Source organism: Mastomys coucha, unplaced genomic scaffold, assembly GCF_008632895.1.
Source record: "Mastomys coucha isolate ucsf_1 unplaced genomic scaffold, UCSF_Mcou_1 pScaffold13, whole genome shotgun sequence".
NCBI lineage: Eukaryota > Metazoa > Chordata > Mammalia > Rodentia > Muridae > Mastomys > Mastomys coucha.
In genome coordinates this window covers 80,753,149-80,779,966 of record NW_022196895.1, presented here as the reverse complement: position 1 = coordinate 80,779,966, position 26,818 = coordinate 80,753,149, and the positions used below count along the sequence as shown (strand labels likewise).

General features: G+C 44.0%; 1 protein-coding gene across 3 annotated transcripts in view; it reads right to left on the bottom strand.

Annotated features, from left to right (window-relative positions):
• Window positions 1-413: 413 nt before the first annotated feature.
• Window positions 414-26,818, bottom strand: part of LOC116087438 (cytochrome b5) — a 32,681-nt gene continuing 6,276 nt past the window's right edge. The window contains exons 2-6 of one of the 3 annotated variants that reach the window (XM_031366194.1): window positions 8,932-9,060; window positions 7,372-7,401; window positions 3,731-3,751; window positions 2,707-2,741; window positions 414-774 (exon numbers count right to left, since the gene is read on the bottom strand). In XM_031366194.1, coding sequence (XP_031222054.1) covers window positions 3,743-3,751; window positions 7,372-7,401; window positions 8,932-9,060 — 168 coding nt within the window. In that variant the 3' untranslated portion in view covers window positions 414-774; window positions 2,707-2,741; window positions 3,731-3,742. The remainder of the gene's footprint in view (window positions 775-2,706; window positions 2,742-3,730; window positions 3,752-7,371; window positions 7,402-8,931; window positions 9,061-26,818) is intronic. The other 2 variants (XM_031366195.1, XM_031366192.1) reach the window with 2 other exon arrangements.

Here is a 26,818-nt window from a genome sequence, read left to right as displayed (position 1 = left end):
TTTGCCTCCATGGCCTAGCCAGCAGGAGGAAAGCATTCAAGACAATAACACACTGCTGTTCCTGTCCTCAGCTCTCTGCTCCTCATCCAAAACTGCTGTACCACTGACCTGCATGCTAGCCCTTAGGTCTTCCAGGCAATGTGGGGATTACATTCTCCTCTTCTTTCCTTTGCTTCATTCAGTTATCGTGTCAGAGATAGGAATGCAATACAGAAACATGAAATAGGTACGTGCAGGCTGATTGCAATCACCACTGAGCAATTAAGACAACAAGCCAGCACCTTTACTGCTGCTGCTTTACTTTGAGACACAAACAACTGGGTCTGAATAATTAGCACATTAAGCAATTCTGAAAAATAATCCGAAACACTAAGCACTAAATACAATATACAAACAAACAGGCACACATGGTATACTTTACAAGCCAGATATATTTTTAAAAGATTGTGTTTACAATAAGTAAATTATGTAGTGAAGAAACATCAAAATAAAATTGAGTAAAAAGGCACATTTGAAAAGTTTAAGAGTCCAAAGAGTCCCTTGTTTGTTCTCCTAGCACAGGGGAAAGAGAAACAGATATATTACAATTATGTTCTCAGGGGAAGGTTTCTGTCAGTGGAAGTGATTAACACTGGCTTCTTTTCTCCCCTCTCTGGGGCAGTCTTTTCCTTCCTTGGCTTCGGAGAGACAAGTTAATCTTCTGCCATGTAGAGGCGATACATCAGAGCTACAGCCAGGGCTGAAACAGCTGGGATCACCCAGTTGGTCCACCAGCTAGAAAGACACATGAGCAAAAAAGATGCTTGAGTGGCCCTCAGTGCAGAGACCTCACCCCCCCTGCCCCTTTCTCCCCAGATGGAAAACTACCACAGCATATTCTCCTTACCTCTAGAACCACTTTGGCAAAAAGAACAGCTTCAGCTTTGCTAACGTTATCTTGTGCACAATGCATGCCCTAGAGAGCTGGCCTGGCTGCTCTCCCCCATTGTCACCATGAGAAAAGTAACACCTCTGCTTCCATCTCCTTCCACGGAATTTATACAAAGAGCTGTTAACAGCTCCCTCAACAGATGCTGCCCAAAATTAAACTCTGGGTTCCCTATCGTAAGCCCATAAAGGGGAATGGTCCTCACACCTTTTGTTCTCCCACATGAACTAAACAAGCATTTTAATGTCACCAAGATGAGGATCAGATCAATGTGCTCACTTTGAGTATACTGTCAGCAACCTCTGCAGCCAAGAGCCTCACCCCCCCACATACACCACAGAGTAAACAACCAGAAGCCTGGGTACTGAGGCTGCACCCAGCCTCGGCTTTATCATTCTCAGATCCTCCTCTAAAAACCCAATCTTAGCATCTATATTAGATGGATTTAAACCATTCGAGAAATACTATGCCCTAAGTACTTAGTTGGTGGTCTACTCCCAAATTCCAAGGCAGGTCTAATTTATACATCATCCAGTGTGTATAAGCTTTCAATAGGTCATACATTGGAGACTATGGGTAAGATCAAGGATGTGGCTTGGAAGAGTGTTAATGCAGTCATAAATTAAATTTCAATTTCTAAATTTCAACTTTTTATTGGACAAAATTTAATACCTACACTTAGTACCCAAGAATACATACATGCATCTTCCCTCACAATCTCAAATAATCTTCATGAATCAATGCACTCAAAGAACAAGTTCAATTAAAAGATGTAAAGTCTGAGAGAATTAAAAGTATAATCTCCAGGTGCTGGTGAGATGGCTCAGTGGGTAAGAGCACTGACTGCTCTTCCGAAAGTCCTGAGTTCAAATCCCAGCAACCACATGGTAGCTCACAACTACCCATAATGAGATCTGATGCCCTTTTCTGGTGCACCTGAAGACAGTCACAGTGTACTTATGTATAATAATAAATAAATCTTAAAAAAAAAAAGTATAATCTCCAAATGAGTGGGATAGAGTGGGGATTTTCAGTTTCACTTTAGAAAGAGGGAGCCTGCCAGTGAAAAGAAGGTGGTATGTATTCTAGAAAATTCACAGCAGGCAGCCACACCAAAGGGGGGGGGGGACATGGTTCAATTTGATAGAATGAAATATAGGTGTGTAGCTTTGGGCTTGAGTCTAAAAATGAAAACAACAACAAAAAGATCATTATTATATAAAGTCAACACGGCAGAACTGCCAAAAAAAAAAAAAGAGAGAGAGCTTGGGCTGGAATATGGAAGGAAATCTGGCCTCTGTAACGAGAGAGTCACCCCCAACTTGGATTAGTAGGCTCAGTTTGAGTAACAACAACGCTGCGGAAACACAAAGACCAATCTTACAAGTTGCTCATGTGTCAAGGAAGAATGAAACTGAGCTTTTGCTTGTAAGAACAACCACAGCCTTGATCCCCCAAGGGACTAGCTGCCATGGGGATAGGGAACCCCACTTGTTCTCCATGGTCCTTGGTATGGATACATCCAGAGAGTGATGGGATCTGGGGTCACTGTGGAAAGTGTGGGCAGCCCCAGGTGACAGTCTAGGATGGAACACCCCGAAGTTCTAGGAGCACATGCCCAGACCAGAGGCTGAGAACTGAATAGGAATCCAAGGAGAGGATCAGATGGGGAGGAGCCAGGCAACTCGGGCTCCTGAACCCTCCAAGAGACCTTGCCTCAAAACAAAACAAAACAAACAAACAAACAAACAAACAAACAAAAAGACAGCACTGCGTACCTGGAATTAGACTCCACAGTAGTGATAAGAGTATCCTGGAACACAAAAGAAACTGTGAAGTTAGGGTTCCGACCAAGCTTTTATTCCCCACACTGAAATCCTGTTTTAAGATAAAAATCACCTGATTTTATTCAACTCTATCTTTTAAACGTTGTTGAAAGGCAAAATTGTGCCCAAATTTCTTCTTACTAAAAAAACCCAATTTCACCATTTTTGATGAAAATAAAATTTTAGGAACTATATTTAAATTACTTAAGAACATAAACTTCATTATTTGAAAGTATTAATTAACAGAATACGCACAACAATCCACACTTTTAACATTTAAGGACTTCAACATAAAAACTGAAACTTCAAACATAAAAACTCATGAACACATATAAGACTGTGCCACTGTCTTTTGGAAGGGAAATTATTCAAAGAATAGAATATGAAATAAATATGTCATTTCTTTCATTCAAAACTGACAGGGCATAAAAACTCACCTAAATTACACTAACAGTATGCCAACCAAAATGAAACAAGAATTGTTGTGTCACATACTAGACCTCCTTTTCTGAGCCTCCTTTAACTCACCGGATGGCACTAGGGAAACCCGATTACTCAGAAACCACTCCGCCTAACCCACAGATAAAGCTCTGTGTTTACCGTCCAGCAGTTTCTGAGCACAGCCCTTCTCATGAAGACCATAAAAAAAATGCACATATGCCCAAACCATTTCAACCTGCAGCCCATGGAAGCACACACAGTTAGACTTTAACAAATGTTAGAAAACACTCTTGTTAGATTCCACACCAGCAAAACCGTTAGTGCTTCAACAGAAGCAGCTACAGGCAAGCTAGACCCATCAGGAAATCACGTGCACGGCATCCTGCAGACAAAAACCATCAGTAAAGCAAGCAGCTGTTTGCAGCACGGCACAGCGGTGTCCCCGCAAGGCGTGTTAGAGAGACTCCCTAGGAAAGACAAGTCCATTCTAGGGATGCATCCCCAAAGCAGCACAGCTGCGCACACACACACCAACCTGGACACACCGTTAGGACTCCTGACACAGTGGGGGAAGAAAAACAAGGCATTCAAAAAAGAAACTTCACATCTGTGATTGTTTTAAGCAATTTTAAATCCTAGTAACTATAGAATTAATTCATAACCACCACAAGATTATGTTTCATGAGTATGATTAACACAAATTATGACAATTAAACTATGACAATTAAATATGCAAATAATGGTAGTGAGTTATGAGAAGGAACACAATCATGTGAGACACCAAGGAGCTCACTGGAGGACACTATGGCATGCTGGGAAGTTAGTGTGAGGAGGCAGACAGGAAAGGCCACTAGCCCATGATACACACAGGGATGTATGCATTCCAGGAGACCCAGTGCAACCTCAGGTGGCCTTCCTTGATGCCCCTATCTTGGTGTCTGCATTGCAACTGTAAAAGCACCAGTGTCAGGTTAAAATATTTCTGAGGCTCAAACATGCCCATGCCATTCAAAATGCTATCACAAGGGTGGACGGGATGGCTCAGCAGGCAAAGGTTCTTGCTTCAGAGCCTGACAACCTGAGCTTTACTGATCCCTAGGACGGGCATGGTAAAAGGAGAACCAAGTCTCCTGAAGGCCATCTTCTTACCTCTGTATGTGTGCTATGGCACACACACACACACACACACAATACATATTAAAAAATATTAAATGTAACGTAAATAAAATGCTGCTAGCATGCCACTACAACCTATTGCTGGCAATAATGACCATCCAAAAAAACAGAACTTACAGAAGCACCATTCCTCTAGCAGCCATTTCTCTGCAGGGCCCAACTATCAGGTGGGTAAAGAACTTTTCAAACAGATCAGCAATGACCTCTGCCACCTGCTTACCTTGAAACCTGGAAGGCTTCCAACTTACAGTAAAAAGGCTAGCAACTGTATATGCCATGCATAACAACCTACAAACATCACGTGAGCCAGTATACATCATGATTAGCTCCATATAAAAAATATATGCTAAGTCCCCAAAGCCTTTGCAAATCAGTTATCTCAGTTTAAGTTCGTCTAACCTAGCTCCCTCCTTTACTGGAAGTATTGACAGTGGAGCCTTCCTGAAAGTTCAGCGCCTCCTGAACCTAAGAAACCACAACTGACAAGTCAGAGGCTGGGCATGTGGCTCTCACGTAGCAGCTCACCAGAGCTTCAGGGTCTGGGGATCTCAGAGGCCAATACAACATTATATATCATGGTGCTATGAAAGTTAATAGCACGGAAGGGCACCAATGCAGCTTATACCTCCTATATGAGCAAACTTGATTGCTGTGGATACACTTAAAGATATGTAGTTTCTGTGTCTATAAATACCTTAATTTGGCAATTTAGCTTCTTTGGGGCAAGTTCAAGTGAATATTCTCTGGTACATCTTATTTTTAAAATTAAACTTTCTTTTTCAACACTAGGGCTAATGCACACACCAGGGCCTTCTGCATATTTGTGAAGTGCTCTCCAGCTGAGCTGCAGCTCCAGTCTCAAGCACGATGTTTACTGAAAACCATCTGACCACAGACCACATTCTCCAGCTACACAAGATCACATATGACCCTGAGAAACCTTAAGGAGCCAGTGTTGTTTGGCAGAAATAGCAAAGCGCCCAGAAAAGCTTCTGTGCCACTTGCTTCCTGTCTCTCTAATAACCAGCAAGAGTCACCCGGATTTCTTCCAGCTGTGCTCCTATTTAAGCAAGTTCACAGCTGGGAACAAAGGGGTCCTGCTTGTTTGCTGTACAACAATAAGACACCGCAAAATCATCCCTTTGTAAGATCTTGACAGTAAAAGTATCTCTTTAAACACTGAGTAGATGCAGATCCAGGGAGAGGCTCCACACCAGGACATCACACACGATGAAATGATGTGTCACTGAGAGCTGCCCCCTCCTGCAAACACGGCAGAAGGACTTTCATCAATGCTGATGTTAATAAGTGTACTCTGCCAACCAGCCTCTCCAAACCTCAAAGTGACTGCAAGTTCAAACAGAAAACTAAAACAAAACAGAGAATAGCAAATAAAGAGTGGACACTCAGGTTCTTCCCCTTGACACTACCCCTTGGGACAGGTGCTCGTACAGTAAATCCCAGGCTGGCCTCAGACTCACTATGGAGCCACAGGCTACTTCTGGTCCTCCTGTAATCATTTCCCAAGCACCCGGGATTAGGGGTGAGCAGAATGACAGACAGACAGTTGTTGGAGACTGAACCCAGGCTCTCCTGCATGCTAGGCAAGCACTCCACTGACAGAGCTGGTCAGCTGTACAGTGAAGGCATCTGAGAACAAATGGATGAGGGTGGTCTCCAGTGGTCTGGGGCATGAGACATGTTTACCACCGCACACCTGCACATGCACTATCGTTACATATGTGCTTAGCCGACAGCAGACCAGAACAAATGTGCTTAGCCGACAGCAGACCTGGACAAATCTCCTCAAAGCCTTGTTTTCCTGCGGGTGACTTACAACAGAACGGTTACATACTAAACAACTAAGAGGACAGAAACAGATTTTTTCTCCAACAGATTTCGAGGGGAACAATGAATAGGTGCTCCAGACTTTCAGCTGGCAATAAAGCAGCCACAGAAAACACATAAAAGTCACGTTCTGAGCAATGGTCGCAGAAATGGTGTCAAATCCTAGACACCATTTCTCTAATCTTCATGATGCTCCATCACTAGTGTTAGGCGTGCCCTTGTTTTGGACAGGGAGAACAGAAGTGCAATGGCTGTGCTGGGGAGCACACACAGGCCTCTTGCACTGGGTGAGAGCTGGAGTAATCATGGCATTTGTGTTCACACTGTAGGATCACTGTATGTTACACACTGAAAACAGCAGAGGCCGTGCAGTAGACTGTCCAGCAGGCATTGCAAGCTCAGAGAAGCTCGCCTGCCATGTGTGCCCTCTCCACTGAGAAGAAGCACAGAGAGAAAGAGAAAAGCTGAGTTTTCTTGCTGCCATTTTTTGAAGCAAAATCTTCCTTCGCCCTTTATTACTTCCGGAATTCACTTTTCCTGCTTACACTTTTCAGGAACCTGAGCTAGCTGTTCTCATAAATTCTTACTCTAGATTTAACAAGCAAATATGGGTGAGAAGGTCAGCTCAGACTGAGGAATGGCATGCCAGTGGAAAACTAGCCTTTTTCGAACACCTACAAAGACACAGGGATGCAGAGAAGGAAGAGGCATGGGCAGTGCTGTCAGAGTTAGGAAGGAATACCTCAGCTTGAAGTGAGGCTTACGAATCTTTCAGAGCAGAGGCACAGTTTTCTTTAACTTACTCTATCTAGCACTGGAAATTGAAGCCAGTGTTCCATGCATGTTAGATAAGTATCTTCCACTGAGCTATAATCTGGACTTTTATTTATTGGTAACTATGATGTTTAAAAAAAATTAATACTTCTGTTGTACAATGTAACACACAAGCTCTCCTCAAAAGCAGGTGGACTAGTGAAAAAAAAATTTTTTTCCAAACCAAACTTTTGCAAAACTAGTAAGTTACATATTTGCCTTACCTAGAAAAATCTGGGTAGGCTGTGATCTTAGCCCCATTTTGACATGTACTAAGTACAATGAAGATACATAGTTACCTCTATCCACCACTCCTTTGAGATATTTGGACAAACTTACCGAAGGCTTGGCTATCTTTGATCTGTCATCCTGTAAGGGATAAAAAGGGAGTTGGCATTAAGAATCATAGGACATCTGTGAAAGTCTCACTTCCAAAAAGCTGACTTTTACTGAGAATTTAAAAAAAAAAATACTATTCAATGATTATCATTTGACATCTGGCAAAGTTAAATGCAAAATTTGATCCAGGTGGTTTGACAACAAAAATTAACAGCAGAGTAGGGACAAGAAGCATTTCCATTCACACTCCTAAACTTTAGAACGGATCTGTGACTGTCTGAAGTACATGAGATGTTTAGAGGCTCACTAGTGACTGTCTGAGGTCCATGTTTAGGTGTGCTTACTAGTGTTAAACTCACTTTTAATTCAGACAACAACTCAAGACCAAACCTGTCCCTTCCTTCTCTACTCTCCAGTTCACAGAGATATGTATCTTTCTGCCATGATGGCCTCAAAGAAGCCTGCAATCTCCCAACAATGTAACTATAAACTATTTAAACCTCAGACTGAGGGTGTCAAAATCCAAGGGCATCTGAATGCTAACCACAGAAAAGTCTTGCGGAGAGGTGACCAAAATAAAGCCACCCTCCCACCTCATAGGACCAGAACTTAGGAGAACAGGATGGGGAAGAACTCTTACAAGGACAGACCTCACAGACGCAATTCAACCATGTTAGTTCTGGGAAGTGTAACTATGAAAATGTGTGGGCTGATAATCCTCCAGATAAGTGAAGCAGACTCTCTCAAAGCATATATAACCTCCCAGCTAACCAGAAAGGCAATACACAAATAGACAAGCACACACATACACAGGCACACACACAGACACACACACAGACACAGACAGACACACACTGCTCAACAGAATTTACACAAAATGGATTGCTGGGCTTTCTGAAGAGCCGACTTTCATCTTTCCTTCATTTGTAGTTCTTACAAGAACCATCGTTCATACACAGCAAGACTCATATATAAATAGGCATATGCCTATATATATATATATTTTTTTTAAAGTTTCTTGGTTTGTCTACTTGAGCTGGGGCTGCTGGCTATTTATCTCTCACTAGGGCAAGTGTGTTCATGACCACCCTCCACTCTCCTGGCTGTAGAACAGACTACATGGACTCATGTTCTGCCCTTTGAGTCTATCTCTCTCTGTTGACTCTCGGAGGCTGAGGACCCTCCCTAGTGCCAGGCCTTGGAGTACAGCACTTTGACCCCGAGTTCAGCAATAACTGCAACCAAAAGAAACCGCAAAGTAAAGAAAGGTTGAATCAATGTATTTATCACAAAAATGGTATCTTGCTAAGGATGGTGATGCATGTCTATAATCCCAGCACTTGAGTGATAAAGACCTGAGAAATGAGTTCCAGGCCAGCTGGCTACAGAGGAAGCTCCAGGCCAGCATGGGCTAGTTATTGAGACCCTGTCTCAAATGAAGTACTCTAAATCAAAAGAAAGTGCCCGTTCCATTTCAAGCTTTCTGTGGATGCAAACCTAGACTTCCCAAGGTCCAACAGCAGCCTTGGAAGAGAGAGACTTCTCCAAGCAATGACTTACTGGATGGAGTTCCCCAATGATGTATGTTTTGGACAGTTCTCGTGCATCCGTAGAGTGCCCGACGTCCTCAAAGTTCTCAGTAGCATCACCCCCAGCTTGTTCTCTTAGGACCTCTTCCCCGCCAGGATGCTGTTCAAAGAACAGGTTGCATGAATATGAAAATCTTTTCAGTCGGATGAATTAAAAGAAAATGGTTAGCTTATCTAATCAATCAGTCCACTCCAGAAGGCACGCATGGCAACGGCTAATTTTAAGTATAGCGTAGACTTTAAACACCCCTCTCCATTTCCTCCAGAATGGTACAGTAGAACCTTCCTCTGATGTTACCTGTCTCCAAGCTACAGCAACACCAGTGTTATATGGATAGCCTTAATAATATTGTAATGTTTGTTCTGCTTTTCCAGAAAGTTCCCCAAACTTGCCCCCTTCAACTGTTACTAAACTGTCTCCTCAGTCTTCTACTTAAGATTTTGAACTTGGGGAAAAAAAAAAAGATTTCAAACTTGGGACTCTCTCAGTATGAGTGTGGACCAAGGAGAGACCATTGGTCAGAGATGAGAGAGGAGGGCACAAAGTTGCCTTTCGGGACACGCTATGTACACCTACAATGTTCAACCAACCATGCACTGAGCACGCAGGAAGGCCCAGGCCAGGCACAATACTCTTTCTAGAGGAATATAAGTAACTGTTGTCTGTATAGCCAGAACATCTACGGGTGGGGTGGGGAGAACGAGAGACAGAGAGAGAGAGAGAGAGAGAGAGAGAGAGAGAGAGAGACAGACAGACAGACAGACAGACAGACAGACAGACAGAGACAGAGAGAGATGGGGGGGAAGCGAAGCGTACAAAGGTAGGCAGGAAGAACCTTCCACTTGGCTGAATCATTTTAGTGCTCCGAGATGCTCCAGTTTATTGCCAATAGAGAGGGCAGCCATGAACCAGGGAGCAGAGTCTATGATGTACAACCAGTGATAAGACCTGGAGACTCCTTAGAATTAGACCTAAGAATTCTTAGGCTTGGTTAAATCATTCAAACTTTCTGGCAGGAAAGCAAACCACTTCTAAAATTAAGCTTGAAGATATACTTGGATCAAATTCATCCTGAGCTTTAAGCAAGTCCTTAGGGTACAAAAGCCACCTCCCTGTGCTGCTGACTGCAGTTGGGCCTTCCTTCTTCCCGGTAACAGAAAATAACAGAAAATTCCCAATAACTGTCAAATAACTCAGGACTGTCATAAGGTGCTTGTTCCTTATACTTCTTTATTTGGACACACCTAGCACTAAAGCTTTACTAAATACAAAGCAGATGGAGTTCCAGCATACAGGACTATACTGCCCAAGTGTTTACTACATACTATGTGTGGTGGTTTAAATGGAAATGATCCTTATAGGCTCATACATTTGGATCCTTAGTCTCCCATTAGTGGAACTACTTGGGAAGGATTAGGAGGTGTGGCTTTATTGGAATATAAGTGTCACTAGGGATGGGCTCTGAGTTTTCAAAAGCCTATACCAGGACCAGTGCAGTATCTTCCCATGTCTGCTGTCTGTAGATCAAGATGCAAAGCTCTCAGTTACTGCTTCACTGTCATGCCTTTCTGCCCCTTGTCATAATAACCATGGACTAAGCACCTGAAACTGTACCCAAGCATCTGATTAAAAATGTTTTCTCTTATGAGTTGCTTTGGTCATGGTGTCTCTTTGTAGCAAGCAATACAACACCAACTAAGAGACTTTTGAGAAAATACTAGTAATTGGGATTCGAGAGGTGGCTCAGTGGTAATGAGTATTTGCCTCTTGGAGAAAACTAGATTCAGACACCAGCACTCGTGTGGCTCACAACCACTTCTAATCCTAGTACCAGGGGGTCAGTGTGCATCTATCTGCACACATGTGGAACACACACATATACATAGCATTTTATAAAAGGAAGAAAATACTGGTATTTATCTCAAAGCTTTGCAGAGTAGATTTTAAACGTGTCAGACACATACCATATGTTCAATAAACACGACAGTTTCTGTACTAAACACTTCCCAATATAAGTATCTGTCCTCAACATGACTTCTCACATTGCATAAACACTCCCCCAATTCTCTGAAATGTGTTCTCCTCCAGTTATTCTGACAATGAGAAATCTGACAAGCATCAAATAAGACACTAAAGGCATCTCACAGGTATGGAAAGAGTAATCAAGGTTATCTGTTTCTGGCATAACCTGAAACTGTGAACCTTGATCTGACTGAGGAGCAGAAAGGCAGGCAGGTAGGAGATATGAAGTAGCCAAAGTCCTCAGAGTGTGAAGGTGACCAGTAGCACACCATTGGTCCCCATCAAATGACTTAGTCCACATGTTCGTCATGTGGGACTCCTGGTCAGGACGAGTGAGCCTCAGCATATCTGCTTGAGTCTCACAGTGCACCAAGGACAGCCTGTTTTCCAAAATGATACAAAAGAGGTGATGTCATAGAGAGGCCAAACCTATTCCATCTTGGGACAGGTCTCCATTTTAAAAGAAAAAGGGCCTGAGAACTTGATCTGCAGCTGCACCCAAGTTCCAGGAAGAACCACATAGCTTGTCTCTGCCCCATACCCCAGAGTTACTCCCTAGCTACTCCCTAGCAACAGCCAATCAGGATCAGTCTGGTCGTTCCAGGTGTACTTTCTGACTGTTTGTGATTGTTCATGGTTTTGCTTCTGAGCACCCACCTGTCAGCTTACAATAGTCATTCAATTAGTTGCTTGCCAGGCTAGAAACCCCTTGCTTGTTCACCATTTCCTATAAAACCTTGTCCAGCTGAGAGCTCTGGACTTCACTCTCATGTCCAGCTGTGTCAGTGACTGCAATGAGCTCAAGCTCAAACTTGGAAAAAGATCCTAGTGCAGTTGCATCAGAATCGGCTCCTTGATGGTCTTTGGGGTTCATTTTGGTCTGCTATGGAGTCATGAGAACTCTGATCTGCTAGCGCTGTGGTGGAGAAAGAGCATGTCCATAATCATCAGAACCTGGAAGTTAAGCAGGGCAAAGGGGCAGCCCTCAACACGAGCTCCAAAGGAAAGGAGGCAAAGGGCATGCCGTCTCAAGCTCCTCTCAAATCCTTTCTCAGGAATAAACAACTTAGTAAAACCACAGAACCAAATAAACTGATTGATGTTGAAATATTTTTAACTCTATCCTAAAAACCTTGTTAGAAAAACTAAAAAGAAAATGAAGCCTGAAGAATTGGTATAAGATAAAATAAACTTCAAGTCTTGCTATGACAACAAAGATAAGGGACTAATGTTTTATAATATCTAATATTTTCCTTGAAATATGAGACACACTCAGAATGAGAAAGTGCTTGCTATATAAATTGAGTCTAAATCACAATTGTCTGGAAGTTAGTGATTCTTCTGTTATTCTCTCATTCTTGCTAGTAGATCTGCTGCAGTTTCCATAAGCACAGGCGCTGTCAGTATAAGACTTTAACTGCAATAAACTGGAGTACGCAGTGTTCGTGTCCTGCCTTTGGGCATGTTGTAGAATTTGGAAGCAGCCCACAGAAAAAGCTATGAAGAAGCACTGGCAGCCTAACAAGCACCTGATGATTGCTCTGCAAGAGTCGAGAAGCCTCAAATTTGTAACCGTACAGAACAATGGTACAGGTGATGGCCAAGTCAGAAGTCTCTTCTCTACCTACTGAACTCTGATAGCAGCAGGCAGCTCTGGAGGCTGAAGAGAAGGAGGGAAAGCCAGGGCAGAGGAGAACACACACACCCAGGCTTTCTGTGAAGGTTTCCAATTTTCCCAAAGGAATATTTCATTTTCAGTGTGTGGCTCCAGTTAATTCATAGGACGAATAATTGATGTTGTGTCCCCAAAGACCAGACTCAAGAGTAAACAAAGACAGCCATGGCTCCTGTCCCTGGAAACCACGGTCTAACAGGCAAATATGAACAATGCTCAACTGTGAACTGCAAATGAATGCCACTTCTGAAATCATAGGGTGGGTGTCACCATGATGAAACAAGGAATGTCACCAATGGAGAAGAAAGAATGGACACAACTGGAGTTGTAAGGACTGGGGTCACAGAAGAAAAACCCTCTAATGCAGGGGACCCCAAGTTCAGGGTCAGGAAGGAGGCCAGCCAGGGGCCCAGTAAAGAAAGGGCCAGGCCAGGTCAGGCTAGACCAAGATTCCAGGTCTCTTCTTGATCTTGATCCTTATCTGCTTAGCAATGGTAAGTCACTGAAACAGATGGACGAAGGAACTGAGGTGCGGAAGTCAGAGTTCACTCTGAGAAGAGTCCTGAGGCACTGGGGGCACTGGAAGTAACCCAGGCCAGAAGAGACAGCTCATCGTGTAAAGTGTGTGAGGATGAAGATGGTGAGGACGGGAAGATGAAGAGTGGGAGCTAGGGTAAGACAGATGTCAGTGTGCATGAGACAGAAAGTGGATGGATGTGAGGCGGAGGTGTGAAGGAAAACGTGTGAGTCAGTAGATGACAGGACTCCCACTTAGTGAGGAGTGACTCAGATATCTGATGAATGGATAACTGGATGCTTAGAAGACTCAAATCACAGCCTTCTAGCTGTAGGAGCTGGGAACAGGAATCCGAGAGTCAAGGTCTAATCTGGTTGTTGAAACAGCCTTACTGACGCACTCCAGCCACACATCTTGCAAGACCACAATTCCTTCCATGTATTTTTGTGAATTCCCAAATTCTTTAGCTGCCCTTATACAATCTGATCCTGCCAGTACATGAGAACTCAGAGATTAGGGAATACCAATAAACAGACTTCACTTTTTGAAAACAAATAGGAACTCTGTTTTAAAACACTAAGAGTTAGTCCATAACTGGAGAAATTTGCTGCCACACCTCCAACTCAGCACTAAAGACACATTCAGGAAGCCATGGTACAACTCCTGCACTCCTAATGGGGGGAGGGGACCCAATCTAAAATGCTAAAATTTGACTTCACAAAAGGGGTTATAATAAGAAATAAGTGTATTAAATTATAATAAAAGTATTTTAGGTGATCTGTATAAGGATATGGCTTTGCCACGTATCCTGCAAGAACGAAGAGCATTCTCAGCGACAAAGCTGTCGACATTCCTGAAATGTCTACACCGCTCTGGAGGAATGCACGCACGGTTGTTAAGGGATCCAGAAGAACCCTCTGGAACTCCTCAACTACAATAACTACATCTATATAGAGCTCAGTCTCCTTAGGAAAATAAAAACGGGGCTCCAACTTGAGAAATGGTAGGAAAATCAGAAGCTGATGAGGGCTCACACTCTCTGCAGCGATGTTCAGAGCACAGGGCCTCCATTACTAGATTCGATCTGTGGGTGCTCACTTCCCCATCAGGGGTTATATTTAGCAGAATGTGTCTCTTGTTTAAATCCAAAATTTCTTAGGTGAAAATGTGCAAGGTTCTAAAAAAGATAAGTGTTATCTGTTCTGTTCCTCAAGCCCAAAAGATAAGTTCATGATCCTTGAAGGAAATGAAACTGGACTTCTTTCCAACTTAGTGGCTTTGACTCCAAGAGCTACAACAGGCTTGCGTTGCTGTTTGTTTTTAAAGGGCATCAGAAAAGTGTAGATAATGTCTGTCTCTGTTTTTGAAAACCGAATAGTGCCATGGGCTAGATCGGACTTCCCCTCCTACAGAAGCCAGGTCCTAGAATAAAACTCTAACATTGTGGTGTCTGAAACAAAAGGCTTACGATGAAACACAACAAGAAGTGCATGAAACACATGAGTCTCATGCTGGTGAGCCTCATCGGATGTCACTATGAATATACCAACATTCTAAACTGGAGGCCTGAAACAGTCCTAGTCCCAAGCATTTCCAAACTGTATCGCAAAGAGCTAACACTTTCTACCAGCTCCTGAAGTTTAGCTGGCTCTCAGAGAAATTTCTAATCATGGATGTCTTGAAATGCTGCCTTCATGTGACCGGTCCTCCTTCAGTCCTTCAGCCCGCCACAGCCATCTGATCTCCAAACACAGGGGGTGGGGGGGGGGGGGGGGCTGAGGGGTGGGGGTGGAGGGGGGGGCTCAGTCCTTGGCCCTGCTCCTGCTCCGTTCCACCTACAGTATTGTCTCCTGGGGACCGCATCTCCAGTTTGCACACCACCTGTCCACTGATTAGTACCACTGAGTAACAGCCTCTCTAACATCATCTACATACTTGAAAACTCTCTTCAATACCAAACACACATGTTAAGCATAACATTTTTCTTTCCTGCCATAATCTTTTCCAGTCTTGTTTTCAAAAAATGTTGCTACCACGATCCCAGCAGCCATGGCCATGTCCTCCAATACCATGGCAACTTTTCAGGTTCCATCCTTGAATTCCCATTCCAACACAGCTTCCCCCTTCCCTTCACTGCCCTTCACAGCTCACACTGTTATACTTTCAAGTCATTTATCAATTTATTTGTGAGCTTTCTCATGACTCAGACTTCAGCCTGTCTGTCATTCATCTGTGTTTGCCACCGACTTCAAGACTCTCAAGTAAGTGCTGACTGAACACATAAGATTAGCACAGGCCAGGCTAGAGAGATGGCTCAGTGGTTAAGAGCACTGACTGCTCTTCTGAAGGTCCTGAGTTCAAATCCCAGCAAACACATGATGTCTCACAATTACACATAATGAGATCTGACACCCTCTTCTGGTGTGTCTGAAGAAAACTACAGTGTACTTATTTATAATAATAAATAAATCTTTGGGCTGGAGCGAGCAGGGCCGACCAAATTAGCACAGACCTTTGCTTTTAGGATCATTACATATGCCAGTCAGCCAAGGAGCTGGGCATTCTTACTCCAAACAGCTCATACAAATCTCCTTTCCCTCAACTGTCAGTAGTTCTTACCCTTCAGCTCACAGGACTTCACACTTAGCCGATAATTCATTAAATTAATGGGCAAAACCAGATCTACTATGTGTAAAGCACTGTAGGGCACAGAAGAAAGAACGCACCCAATATTGTCTGATCGAATGGATGAGCCTGTTAGTAGTAATTGGATTGGAGAAAAAAAATCAAAAATAAAAGTATATGATTTGATCTTGAAGAAGCATGTAATTCGTTTGGGCTAAAAGAAAAAAAATTAAAACAGAAACAAAAAACAGAAAAGCCATATCCTTCATTGTGAGAGCCTCAGTTTTGACTAATCATGGGTCCGAAACATGCAGCAAGACCCTGAGCACAGTTCCCTGAGAGGCAAATACGATGACCCACACAGCTCCCAGTACCCATGTCACAGGGCTGGTGCATGGCTGCCATCTTTGTTAATGTTAAAGCAAGGTCCTCAGCGTTACAGAGGGTCAACTCAGATTCCCTCTATGTGTGTGTGTGTGTGTGTGTGCGTGCATGTGTGTGTGTGTGTGTGTGTGTGTGTGTGTGTGTGTGTGTGTGAGACAACATAATGTTCTAAACTACATAAACATTTTGAAGTGACTCAGTCAAGCTTAACCTCTCCCTCACCGCACACACCAATCAGGTTTCTTGTTTTGTTGTGCTGTGTTTGTTTTTTGTAGTAATTTTAAAATTCACCATCCTAGCAATTTGCAAGCAGCCATGATGTTCAATACACTCCCAGAAGAAGAGCCCTTTAACACATATCTAAACGTGTCAGAAGGAAAAGCTTTTGTAGCTGACTCATCCCTGGAAAGGCCCACACATGAGCCACGGACCAAGTGACTCTTCTGTGACTACAGGATGGGTATAAGGATCGAGCCAAACCTGTTCTACAACCTTCCCAATCCTAGGACATGAAGACATTCTGAAAATAATGCAATTAAAGCTTATGTAACATTTCATTTCTATTATTTTAATATAAATTAAGGGTTACTGCCTTAAGCATTGTTTTACCACTAAATATCCAAAGCGGTTTCCTTTTTTTTTTTTTCCTGAGACAGGGTTTCTCTATGTAGCCCTGGCTATCCTGGAACTCACTCTGTAGACCAGGCTGGCTTCGAACTCAGAAATCCGCTTGCCTCTGCCTCCCAAGTGCTGGGATTAAAGGCGTGCACCACCACCGCCTGGCTCGATTTTTTTGTTTTTTAAACTACAGGTAGAAAACCCATTTCAGGTTTTCAGAGACCTAAAAAATGGATCTACAAGAACTGGTAAGATAAAATAACTTTAGATACTAGATCTGGTATGGATTATTTGAGTGAATAATTCCTAACACAAAGGCAATGACTCCTGGAGAAAGAGATGCAGCTAAAGAAGTTAAAGTGGCATTCGAGTCTAACATGCAGCTCACAGCTACCACAGCAGAGATCATCCTTCCACGGGAAGAAAACATCCAGGCTCACTCTAGGGCCACCTCACGCTCCCTCTGACTTTCAAATAAGTGAAAAATGAAACAAAATAGGATATAGCTTTGGGATTATCTTTGTCAGCTGTGTTCTTCCTTAACACAAACAATTTAATAAAATAAACTTATCTTAAACTTGATCTACAATAGTTTTGTTCTTCCGTGGTTGGCCTTAACCCTAGCATGGCTACGTTTCACTGAGCTCAGAACACATATTGTATAAACTTCCAAACTCAAAGATCCCAATGTCTTCTCAATGAAAGTGAAGCTTTGTGGGCTTGTCCAGGAGGGCTGGGAGGTCTTCTTGTCTAGGGTGCAGCCCTGTCAGCAGGCAGTTTTCTTCACTCTTGTCCCCTCTCATCTCTTAGACACAGAGGTCTTCTCATCTAGGGCGCAGCCCTGTCAGCAGGCAGTTTTCCTCACTCTCGTCCCCTCTCATCCTCTTAGACACAGCACTGCTGGAGCCCTCAGTCCAAGTCACTGTGAACCTTTCCTGCAGTAGACTCAAAACCCTTTGATGCTGGAGATGCTCCTGTGGCTGCAGAAGTTCACCACTGCAAGGTTCTGATAAAAGACTGCTGTTCCAGTTCTCTTTCTAAATAGTATCTAACCTTAAGCAGATGTAAGCAGTATTCCCTAGCTTCCCCTCTGGCTGGGTACCACACATGATTAAACTCTGGTTAATGGAAGGAGAATGCAAAGGAATGGAGAATCTCCCAGAGTCCTCCACTTCTTTGCCCTGTCTTCTCTATCTCCACTCCGCTACTGCTAGTGAGCTTGAGGATGAGGGCCTGGCCCAGGATGCATGAAAAGGGAGCTAGATGTGTGGACTCCTCAGGAGAGAACAATTAATGCCCAGTCCCAGGCAGAAAAGCTACGTGGTTTGACAAATAAATAAACTCTCATCAAACTGTGCAGTTATTTATGTTTCCTCTAAGTTTAAATTTAATTACTACATCTGCTACCTAGTCAAGAAAACTAGCTTGTCAGATACCATCCCTAGAGGTAAATACAGTTTTAAGTCTCATGAAATTTCAAACCAATCCAGGGGCAAGTGTCTTGGCATATACAGATTAGAGAACTATTAAGAAGCCTTCTGTATTGTAGACTAAACAGGATAGAATAGATATCTAGACCAGAAAGAGGGAATTCTTTTAAAAAGCAGTGAGTCCTTTCTGGATAGTTAAAACTGAAATTCGAAGAGTATGTAAATAGCGTACAGGTCAGAAAAGTCCAGGTTACTGGCTGCATGTGAAGAGCCTGATGATGCTTAGCAAGGAAATTAGTTTTAAAAAGAAAGCTATGAAAGACTAGATAGTTAGAATAAAGTAGGCACATAGGGCATCAAAAGCCAGCATGTTACAGGAGACACTAAGGACCACCCAAGGACTGAAGATCATAGCATGACAGACATGCTGAAGGGGCTTGCCTCCACCCAACACAAGGGCTGAAGGACCCAGGCACATGTAAGCTAAAAGCCATGACAACTCAACTCCAGGAACCCACAGCAATCCTGCCTGACCGTGTTGCAAAACAAAACAAAACAAAGAACTGTGGCCTATGCTTGATGTGAAGTGGCCCAGGCCAGGCAGCCTAGCTTCTGCACACCACCCTGAGATTCCTGCAAAGTCTGCTCTCCTCTGTAGCTCAGAGCCAAGTGCAGAAACACAAATCCGGGCCAAAGAGCCTGACTCCCAACAGCAGTGGGAGGTTAAACACTCAGGATGTAGGGTTAAAAAGACTTTGCGGAAGGACCTTTCTAAGCTTCCACGTGAAAAGACTGGGACACAGAGAAGCAACTCAGAGGGAAGGATGGGGCCAGAGCCATTTGTCTGACTCAAATTAACTGCTTTTTTAAAAATGTGAACAAAGTAACTTTATATTTAAAAGTAAATCTTTAAAAACAATGTTTCTGGGGCTGGTGAGATGGCTCAGCAGGTAAGAGCACTGATTGCTCTTCCAGAGGTCCCGAGTTCAAATCTCAGCAACCACATGGTGGCTCACAACCATCTGTAATGAGATCTGATGCCCTCTTCTGGTGTGTCTGAAGACAGCTACAGTGTACTTATATATAATAAATAAATCTTTAAAAAAAAATGTTTCTTCATAAAATTTTCTTTGGGGAATTTGAACAGAAATTACTCCTTTAGACTCAAGAAAACTTAACCTTCATCTTCATAGATGCAATCATTTAAAGGATAGAAAAAGTCTCTCTCTCTCCACCCCCCCTCCTTCCCTCCCTTCCCCCTCCACCAGCACTGGCAGAGAGCAGACCATACAACACTGTAAGATGCATTAGGTCAGGGTCTGCCCTCTGGAGTTTGAAATAGGCTCTCTCATTCCAAGCGTTCAAAAGGAAAACAAACAAACAAACAAAAAGGCAAAAGTAAACAAGTTTCCCAAAGCAATGACAAAGCAAGAATAAGAACAAAAACACAGAAGAAAAAAACAATAACAAAAAAAAAAAAAAAAAAAAAAAAAAAAAAAAAAAAAAAAAAAAAAAAAAAAAAAAAAAAAAAAAAAAACAAAAACCAGGCACTCTCCCCCAAAAGAATTCACAAACAAAAACTTATTAAAGATTATCTCTAAGTTCTAAGACAATGAGTATAGTGTTTTTGAAGTTGGTCTGGGTTCAGATGTCTGTCTGCTCATGTGCAGTCTGTGCAGGAGCCAGTACCTGCAAGCAGCATGAACTAACTCATCTCCTCACTGACTCCTCACGAGCACGGCCTGTGCCTTGAGCTATTCCATGCTGAAGATCTTAGATGGACTCTAACATAAGATGGGCCTATGCAATCGCCAGCTGACACTGCTAACTCAAGACCTCTGAGTGCTAGGCTAGCTCAAACCCCTCAGAGCAAGGAGGACAAGCCAGGGATCAGGTCTGTCTTACCACTATATTTTTATATTTGTAAAATCTGGTTAATTTCTCAAGGACAACCTTGAAACAGACAGGACAACAGACATCTGGAGAGGTTGGAGGAGGTCAAGTGGCTACCGGATATGCACTGCTTGGGGGCAGAGATCTTCCTGAGCTTAGATCTGTGGGAGCAGAATTCAGGGCCTTACTCTCTTCCCAGTAAACACAGAGGTGTGGAGACTTGGTTCACAGTCAAGCTGCCTGAATTCCTGCCCGACATTCTCCCTGATGAGCTTCAGTCACCTAGAGCTTCAGCTTGTTCCTCTAAAGTTGGGATAATATAGAAATCGGCAACTTCTAGGTATGTGCGCAGACTTGAACCCTTCCTGACAGAGAGGTGGCTTTTCTTAAGTCTAGCTTGTCATTGTAGTTGACACTATTGTCTCTACTGTTTGCCCAGCTAGTAGAAGAGTGCTGAGTGACTTTTCTCAGGGAGATGTGAGGACAAGTCCATTTGCCCCAAGAGGAGCACTGACAACAGACCAGTGAAATTACCCTAGAACAGACTTATTGGCATTACAGGTGCATCACCAGAAAGCCCACTAGCACGAGTGAGAACTCCCAGGAGCTGCACATGTGGGTTCCCTGTGCAGCGGTTCCCTGTGAGGCGGCTACACCTCCCTCCCTGTGCAGGCTTGTGCTCCTCACACCCTGTTGGGAGTGGTGAGTTCCCTGAGCCTCTCAGCCTCCCCTTCCCCTTCAGGATGGGATGTTTTAATCTGGAGGAGACTACCTGTTAGACTCCAGCTGTTACTCAGGACACAGTACCTTCCTCAATTCTCATTTACTGCAGGCACCCTACTAGTCCCCAACCCCACTCCCATCAACAGACTTCGGGTGCTAGAATCTCTCACCTGAAGGAGTTTACATAAAAGCTGGCATCAAAGGCCACTTGTTCTCCACCCTCTTCCCTGGCTCCTGCCTTGCTGTGGGCTTGCACAGTGAAACCTCCTCCTCTCTCAGAGAAGTCTAAGAGACATGGGTCCCAGTTCCTCTCTGCAGAGTTCTTGCCTTGTGGTCTCTGACACCAGGGGCCTGAGCTCTCCTTAGAACTGCCACCATGCTGTTGTCTAGCTGACAGTCCATGGTGTTAGTAAGTCTTCAAGAAACACCTCGCTCCTTAGTTTGTCCCAGTGTCCTTTTTCAGCACCTCCCAACATGAGATCTTTCACTATCACATGGAAAGGACAAGGGTTGAGAGCTAGAAGGTGACAGACAGAAAGGATGGGAAGCTTTGGATGCTGGATGGACGGACAGGTAGACAGACACACAGATAGTTAGGCACACAGACAGACTGACAACCTTGAGGTGTTACTGCAAAGTGCAGGCATCTCGGGCAAAACTGCTGAGCTGCTCCTTCAGTCCACTCAGAAAGGAGCGAGAACGAGGCAGACATCACTTTCGAACACTGTAATAACCCTCCCATGATCATTTGTCAAAACCTTAAAGTCGACCCTCAAACTGCAGATTAAGCTGCGCAACTGTATTAAGTATGGCACCCAAGACTGTTCACCTAATGGTGTAGTTTCCCTTCTTCACTATCCCCTGACCCCACTCCCAATAAATTGTTGAAAGCCAATTCTAGCACCCCAGCCCCAAGCAACACCCATTCTTGCTAACTCCCCTTATCACCAAGATGATGGGCTTAAGACGCTACCATGATTCTGAGGGACTAAGAGTCAGAGACACAATCCCTGGTAGGGAGACAGATAGGGAAAGAAGCCATGGCTAGGTCATAAAGGCGGTAAAGCTCCAAGATGGCCAGGCCAGCTTCAACCAGGGAATCTGTCCAACTCCTAGTCTCTCAATTCTACTAAGCCAGAGGCTCAAGGAATTCACAGATACATAAAAACAGTGAGCTCTTTAAGGTCAGTTATGAGGGCACCTTTGTAATATGGGTGTCAGCTGTGAGCTGGCAGATAACTCATGGTTTTCTCTCCTTGAAAAGGGAAAGAAAAATTCCTCTTTTTAAAAATAAAATAGAAAGTGTTTGGACTGAACTATCCCATGAAGCAATGCTGACTATATGAATGCCTGGTCAGTGTACCCTGACCAGTGTGCTTAATCCACCTTCTCTAAACTGTCTCATTAGTGAGATAAAGCAAGTTAAAACATTGGAGACATAATTATTATTCTGATTTCTGAAGGGCACAAAAGCCCCCCAGTTCTGATGCAATGACTTTGAAGTCAAGGGAAGAAAGGCTGGGGTCAGGCCTGCTTCTTGAGGACAGGAGAACCACACAGATGCCAATCAGCCTGAAGCAGTCACAGTGGACTCTTGACTGACTACCCAATTTCATTAAGATTAGCAAAGCTACCAAAACCAGGGACCAAGAGTCAGGTGACTTTGACCTGAGAGGGGCTGTTGCTCTACCTGAAATCTATCTGGAGTCAGGAGAGCCAAAACTACTTCATCGACACCAGAGATAGAAGAGGAGGGCTGACCATGGTACCATTCCACCTTCCCTGCTTCCTCCTCCACACTAAAGCACTGGGGACGCTCTTCTTCCACAGTTAACTATTAAGAATAATGAACTGGACTGAAATCTGCAAATAGCCAAAGGAGAAATAAAACAGGCTCCCAGAAAATTACTCAATATGGTCCAACAGCCATTCTCTATGAGTTTTCTTCTTTTTTATACTTTTTAAGATTTCATTCATTCAATCAGCTCACACATACTGAGTCCCTTCTTACTATTCTTCTAGAGATTAGGAGATACCTATAAATAAAACTGAAACGCTCCAGGACTCAGAGGGCATCCTTTAGTGGAAACAGATATGCAACAACGTAATAAACAAATTATGTGTATCTGGGGCATGTACTCTAGAAAACAAATACAAGGCTGGGGATGTAACTCAGTGATACAGTAACTGCCCAGCATGACCCAGGCCATGGTGTGACCACAGAAGGTGGGCAGAGAGGAGGGGAGGGAGGGAGAGAGGGGAAAGGAAGGGGGCTAAGGAACTCAGGGTTCTAGATGGACTTCCAGCTCAGAAAAATGTAGTCCGGATAGGTTTTGTCTGTCTGTCTGCCATTTTGAGATCTCATTCTGTACCTAAGGCTGCTCTGGAATGCACTAGAAAATTCTCACTGGCCTCAAATTCACAGCAATCCTAGCCTCCCACTTCATGAGATTACAGGTGGGAGCCACCAACCCAGCAAGATATGCCTTCTTGTGGTAATGGTTGGAAATTAGTTTAAAATGGACCACAGAAACTCTTTGAAGGTTTAGCACAAGGCTTACTTTTTTCTAACCACTAGTGCCCAGTCATTCCAGAACCATTTGCTGAAGACTGCCCTTCCTCCATAAAACTGCCATTCTAGCCGGGCGGTGGTGGCGCACACCTTTAATCTCAGCGCTTGGGAGGCAGAGGCAGGCGGATTTCTGAGTTCTGAGTTCGAGGCCAGCCTGGTCTACTGAGTGAGTTCCAGTACAGTCATTCTATTATGCCATTCTATTATGCGCCCCTCTGCCAGCACTACACTCTCCAGAATATTGTAGTTATAGCCTAAGATGTTTAATTAGGTAGAGTCATTAACCATGAATTGTTTAAGCAAAATAAAGTGATACAAATTGGCTTTACTTCTAAAATGTCAGTCTATTGTGATGAGCAAACTCAGGGTCCTAGGAGGTCTGGCCAGGCATGAGATGGCAGGGATCAGCTCAGTGGGAGCAGCAGAGATAATAACAGTTGGTCAGATTCTAACTTTAATGTGAAAGCCAACACATTAAACTATTCTGGGGGAGTTAATATGGAGTGCAAGAGACTCAAGACTGGGGGACAAGTGCCATCAACTGGCACAGAGAAGGATAAGGATGGAAGTCAGACAGAAAATCAGGTATTTTTTTTTTTTAAAGATGTTAGGTTTGAGAAGTCTATCAGATGCCTAGGTAGAGACATGAAACAGACAGGCACACACGAATCCTGGGCTCAGGAGAGGCCTTTCTGCCCTGGATATGATAGGTTGAAAGCTGTGACATTGGACAATACAGCCCAGGAAGAATGAAGAGCCCCTTGTTTAGCTTAGGGTATCATATACTGAGGTCAGAAATAGGTGGAAACGGAAGAAAAGGAGGCCAAACATGTGACCAGGAGACAGTGGGGAGCCAAGCAGGAAACAACTGCACACCATTCAGCTGACACACAAAGAATCTCAGGAGACCCTGGCAGGAGTGGCTTTAAAACACTCCTGGAATTTTAAGAGAAAGGAGCAGAGAAAATAGAGTGGAGGGGAGTGGATGGAGATGGCAGGCCTCTCAAAGGCTCCACCACATAGAGGAGACCCTGGGGAAGCGCTGTCTGGAGTAGCCATGTGTAGGTACATTTTTTTTTGGACAGGGGGTGGGGGCTGGGGTATTACCATGTTGAATAATGAAGGGAATGGCCTGGAGTGGAGAACTTGTTTAAGAAGAATAGAAAATAGAAGGTGGGAAAGAAATGTCATGTCATCAACTGAGAAAGGAGAGCCCTGAGTAAACATGATGGCATTGGCTTAGACAGGAAGAGGCAGGAAAGTGTCTCTGAATATGCTGTTTGTGCTAAACTCCACTGTGTTGTACAGCACAGGGCCTGGCTCAAGTGTTCTTTGCTCTGTGGTTCTAACAAGCCAGATTTCCACAACTAAGTCCCAGAAGTGTTGAGTGATAAATGATTCAGTGTGGAGCTTCACCAAGTGTCTATGACAAAGAAAAGATCCTAATGCTACCACTAAGAGCCACTGGTGGGAAAGGGGTGGGGGTAAAATATGACAGGTGTAGAGAGTGGGTGGCAGCTGTCTTCCACCATGGGGTCATTACTGAGCAGTCTCTAGGTCCAGGGCAGAGAGCGCTGGATGAAACCTGCCATCCAGAGGCGACAAGCACTCACTCACTTCAGGCCCCCTTTCTATGGAGCTGTAATCTGCCTTTGGGGGCAGTGGTCATGGGAATGGAGAACAGGCCAGGACAGGCCGGGAGGGAAGAAGAACAAAGGTTTTAGGCAGAAACAAGTCTAGCTGGTTTGAGAAACAACAGAGGGGCGGTGGAGAGGAGAGATGGTGTTACCACCTGAAGAGGATGAGAAGAAGGCAGAGCCCAGCCACCTGGCTTTATATTCCGCACATTGGGAAGTCACTGGAAGGAATCACAGGGGAAGAAAAGACCGTCCTGCACAAGAGGGAGTTTTGTTTTCTTCCGCAAAGCGCATTCCTTAGAGTAATGCTTCCATGTGTTCTGGCTGAAAGCTCATGGTGCCACTATCAATCTGAACAAATACCAAAGGCTCACTCCAGATTGAGCAAGAGGGTGAAGTCAGAGCCAAATGTCTTCCAAGGACCGCCAATTAACAGGCTTCTTCTCCAAATCCTCCACAGTCTCCTCACACATGCCTGACATGTGGAACTGCTCCTTTGCAGATGAAAATCACTCAGATAGTTAAGCCAGGCCCAATGGCCAAGAACAAAGACTGCTGAACAACCTTTGCTTGAAACCAGAGGATTGTGCACATGTGTATGAAGGTCAAAGGTTAACCTTGGGGGCTATCCCACAGATTCTGTCTCCACTGTTTTTGATACAGGGGCTCTTACCAGTCTGGAGCTGGGTAGGTTAGGTGGCCAGTGAGCTCCAGGAATCCTCCCACCTCTGCTTCCTAGCACTAGGATTCCCCGTGGGCACCATCACACCCGGGTTTTAAAACGAGTCCTGGGCATTAGTCTCAGGTCCTCCAGTTTGTGTAGCAAATGCTTTACCAGTTGAGCAATCTCCCTGACCCCAACAAAGAAGGTTTTATAACCAAAAGGCACTTGGCATCACAGCCTCCTACACAGTGAATGTTATAAACGTCCAGTAAATGTCCCCAGCAATAGCTTTTATTACTTCACTGAAGAGGAGGGAATTCATAGGTGACATTTACTTTCACAGTAAAAAGATAGAGAATATATTTGATGACCCAGGCCATGGTGAGAGAAAAACCTGGTACCACATGGCCTGCAACCATTCAAACAGGCTGCATCACCAGTCAGCCAGCCAGCTAGCCAGCATGCGCCTGGAGAGTGATATCACCACCTCACTCACTTTCCTCCCTCCCAGCCATTCCTCTCCCAGCATCTCCCCAGTCTCTGTGGTGATGTGCATAACACTGCTTTGACACTCACCTGACTAGAATTTATCTTACAGAAGTAAAGTAAGTTCCATCTTTGTGACCATCATGAGCAGAGGCCACAAAGGCAGAGCTCTGCAGGCCACCTACCGTGGCCACCCACCCAATTGCCAACTCATTCTCCTGGTTCCAATAGCAGCAAAGCCCCAGGAGGCAGTTCACAAAATACACTTGAAGGTACTCCCAAGAAACAATATCCCAGGGTAACGCCAAGAGTGCACAAGGGAGAAGAAGTGGCTTGGGCAACTGCTATTTCAAGTTCTACTATATCTGCTGTTTCTCAGGCCACTTGTCAAATAGTCTTGCACCCTACACAAAGAGACAGTGCTGGTGCTGGTGAATGCTGATGCTTCATGGGACAGTTAGGGGTATTCCTCAAACTGTAATATTAGCAGAATTTACACTCATTACTTTTTCTGATGGCAACACACACCCACATAACTCAGAAGAGGTAAGTAAATCATAAGCAAGTTTCTTGGTCACTGAGAGACCATAAAAGACTCAAAGAGAGAGAAA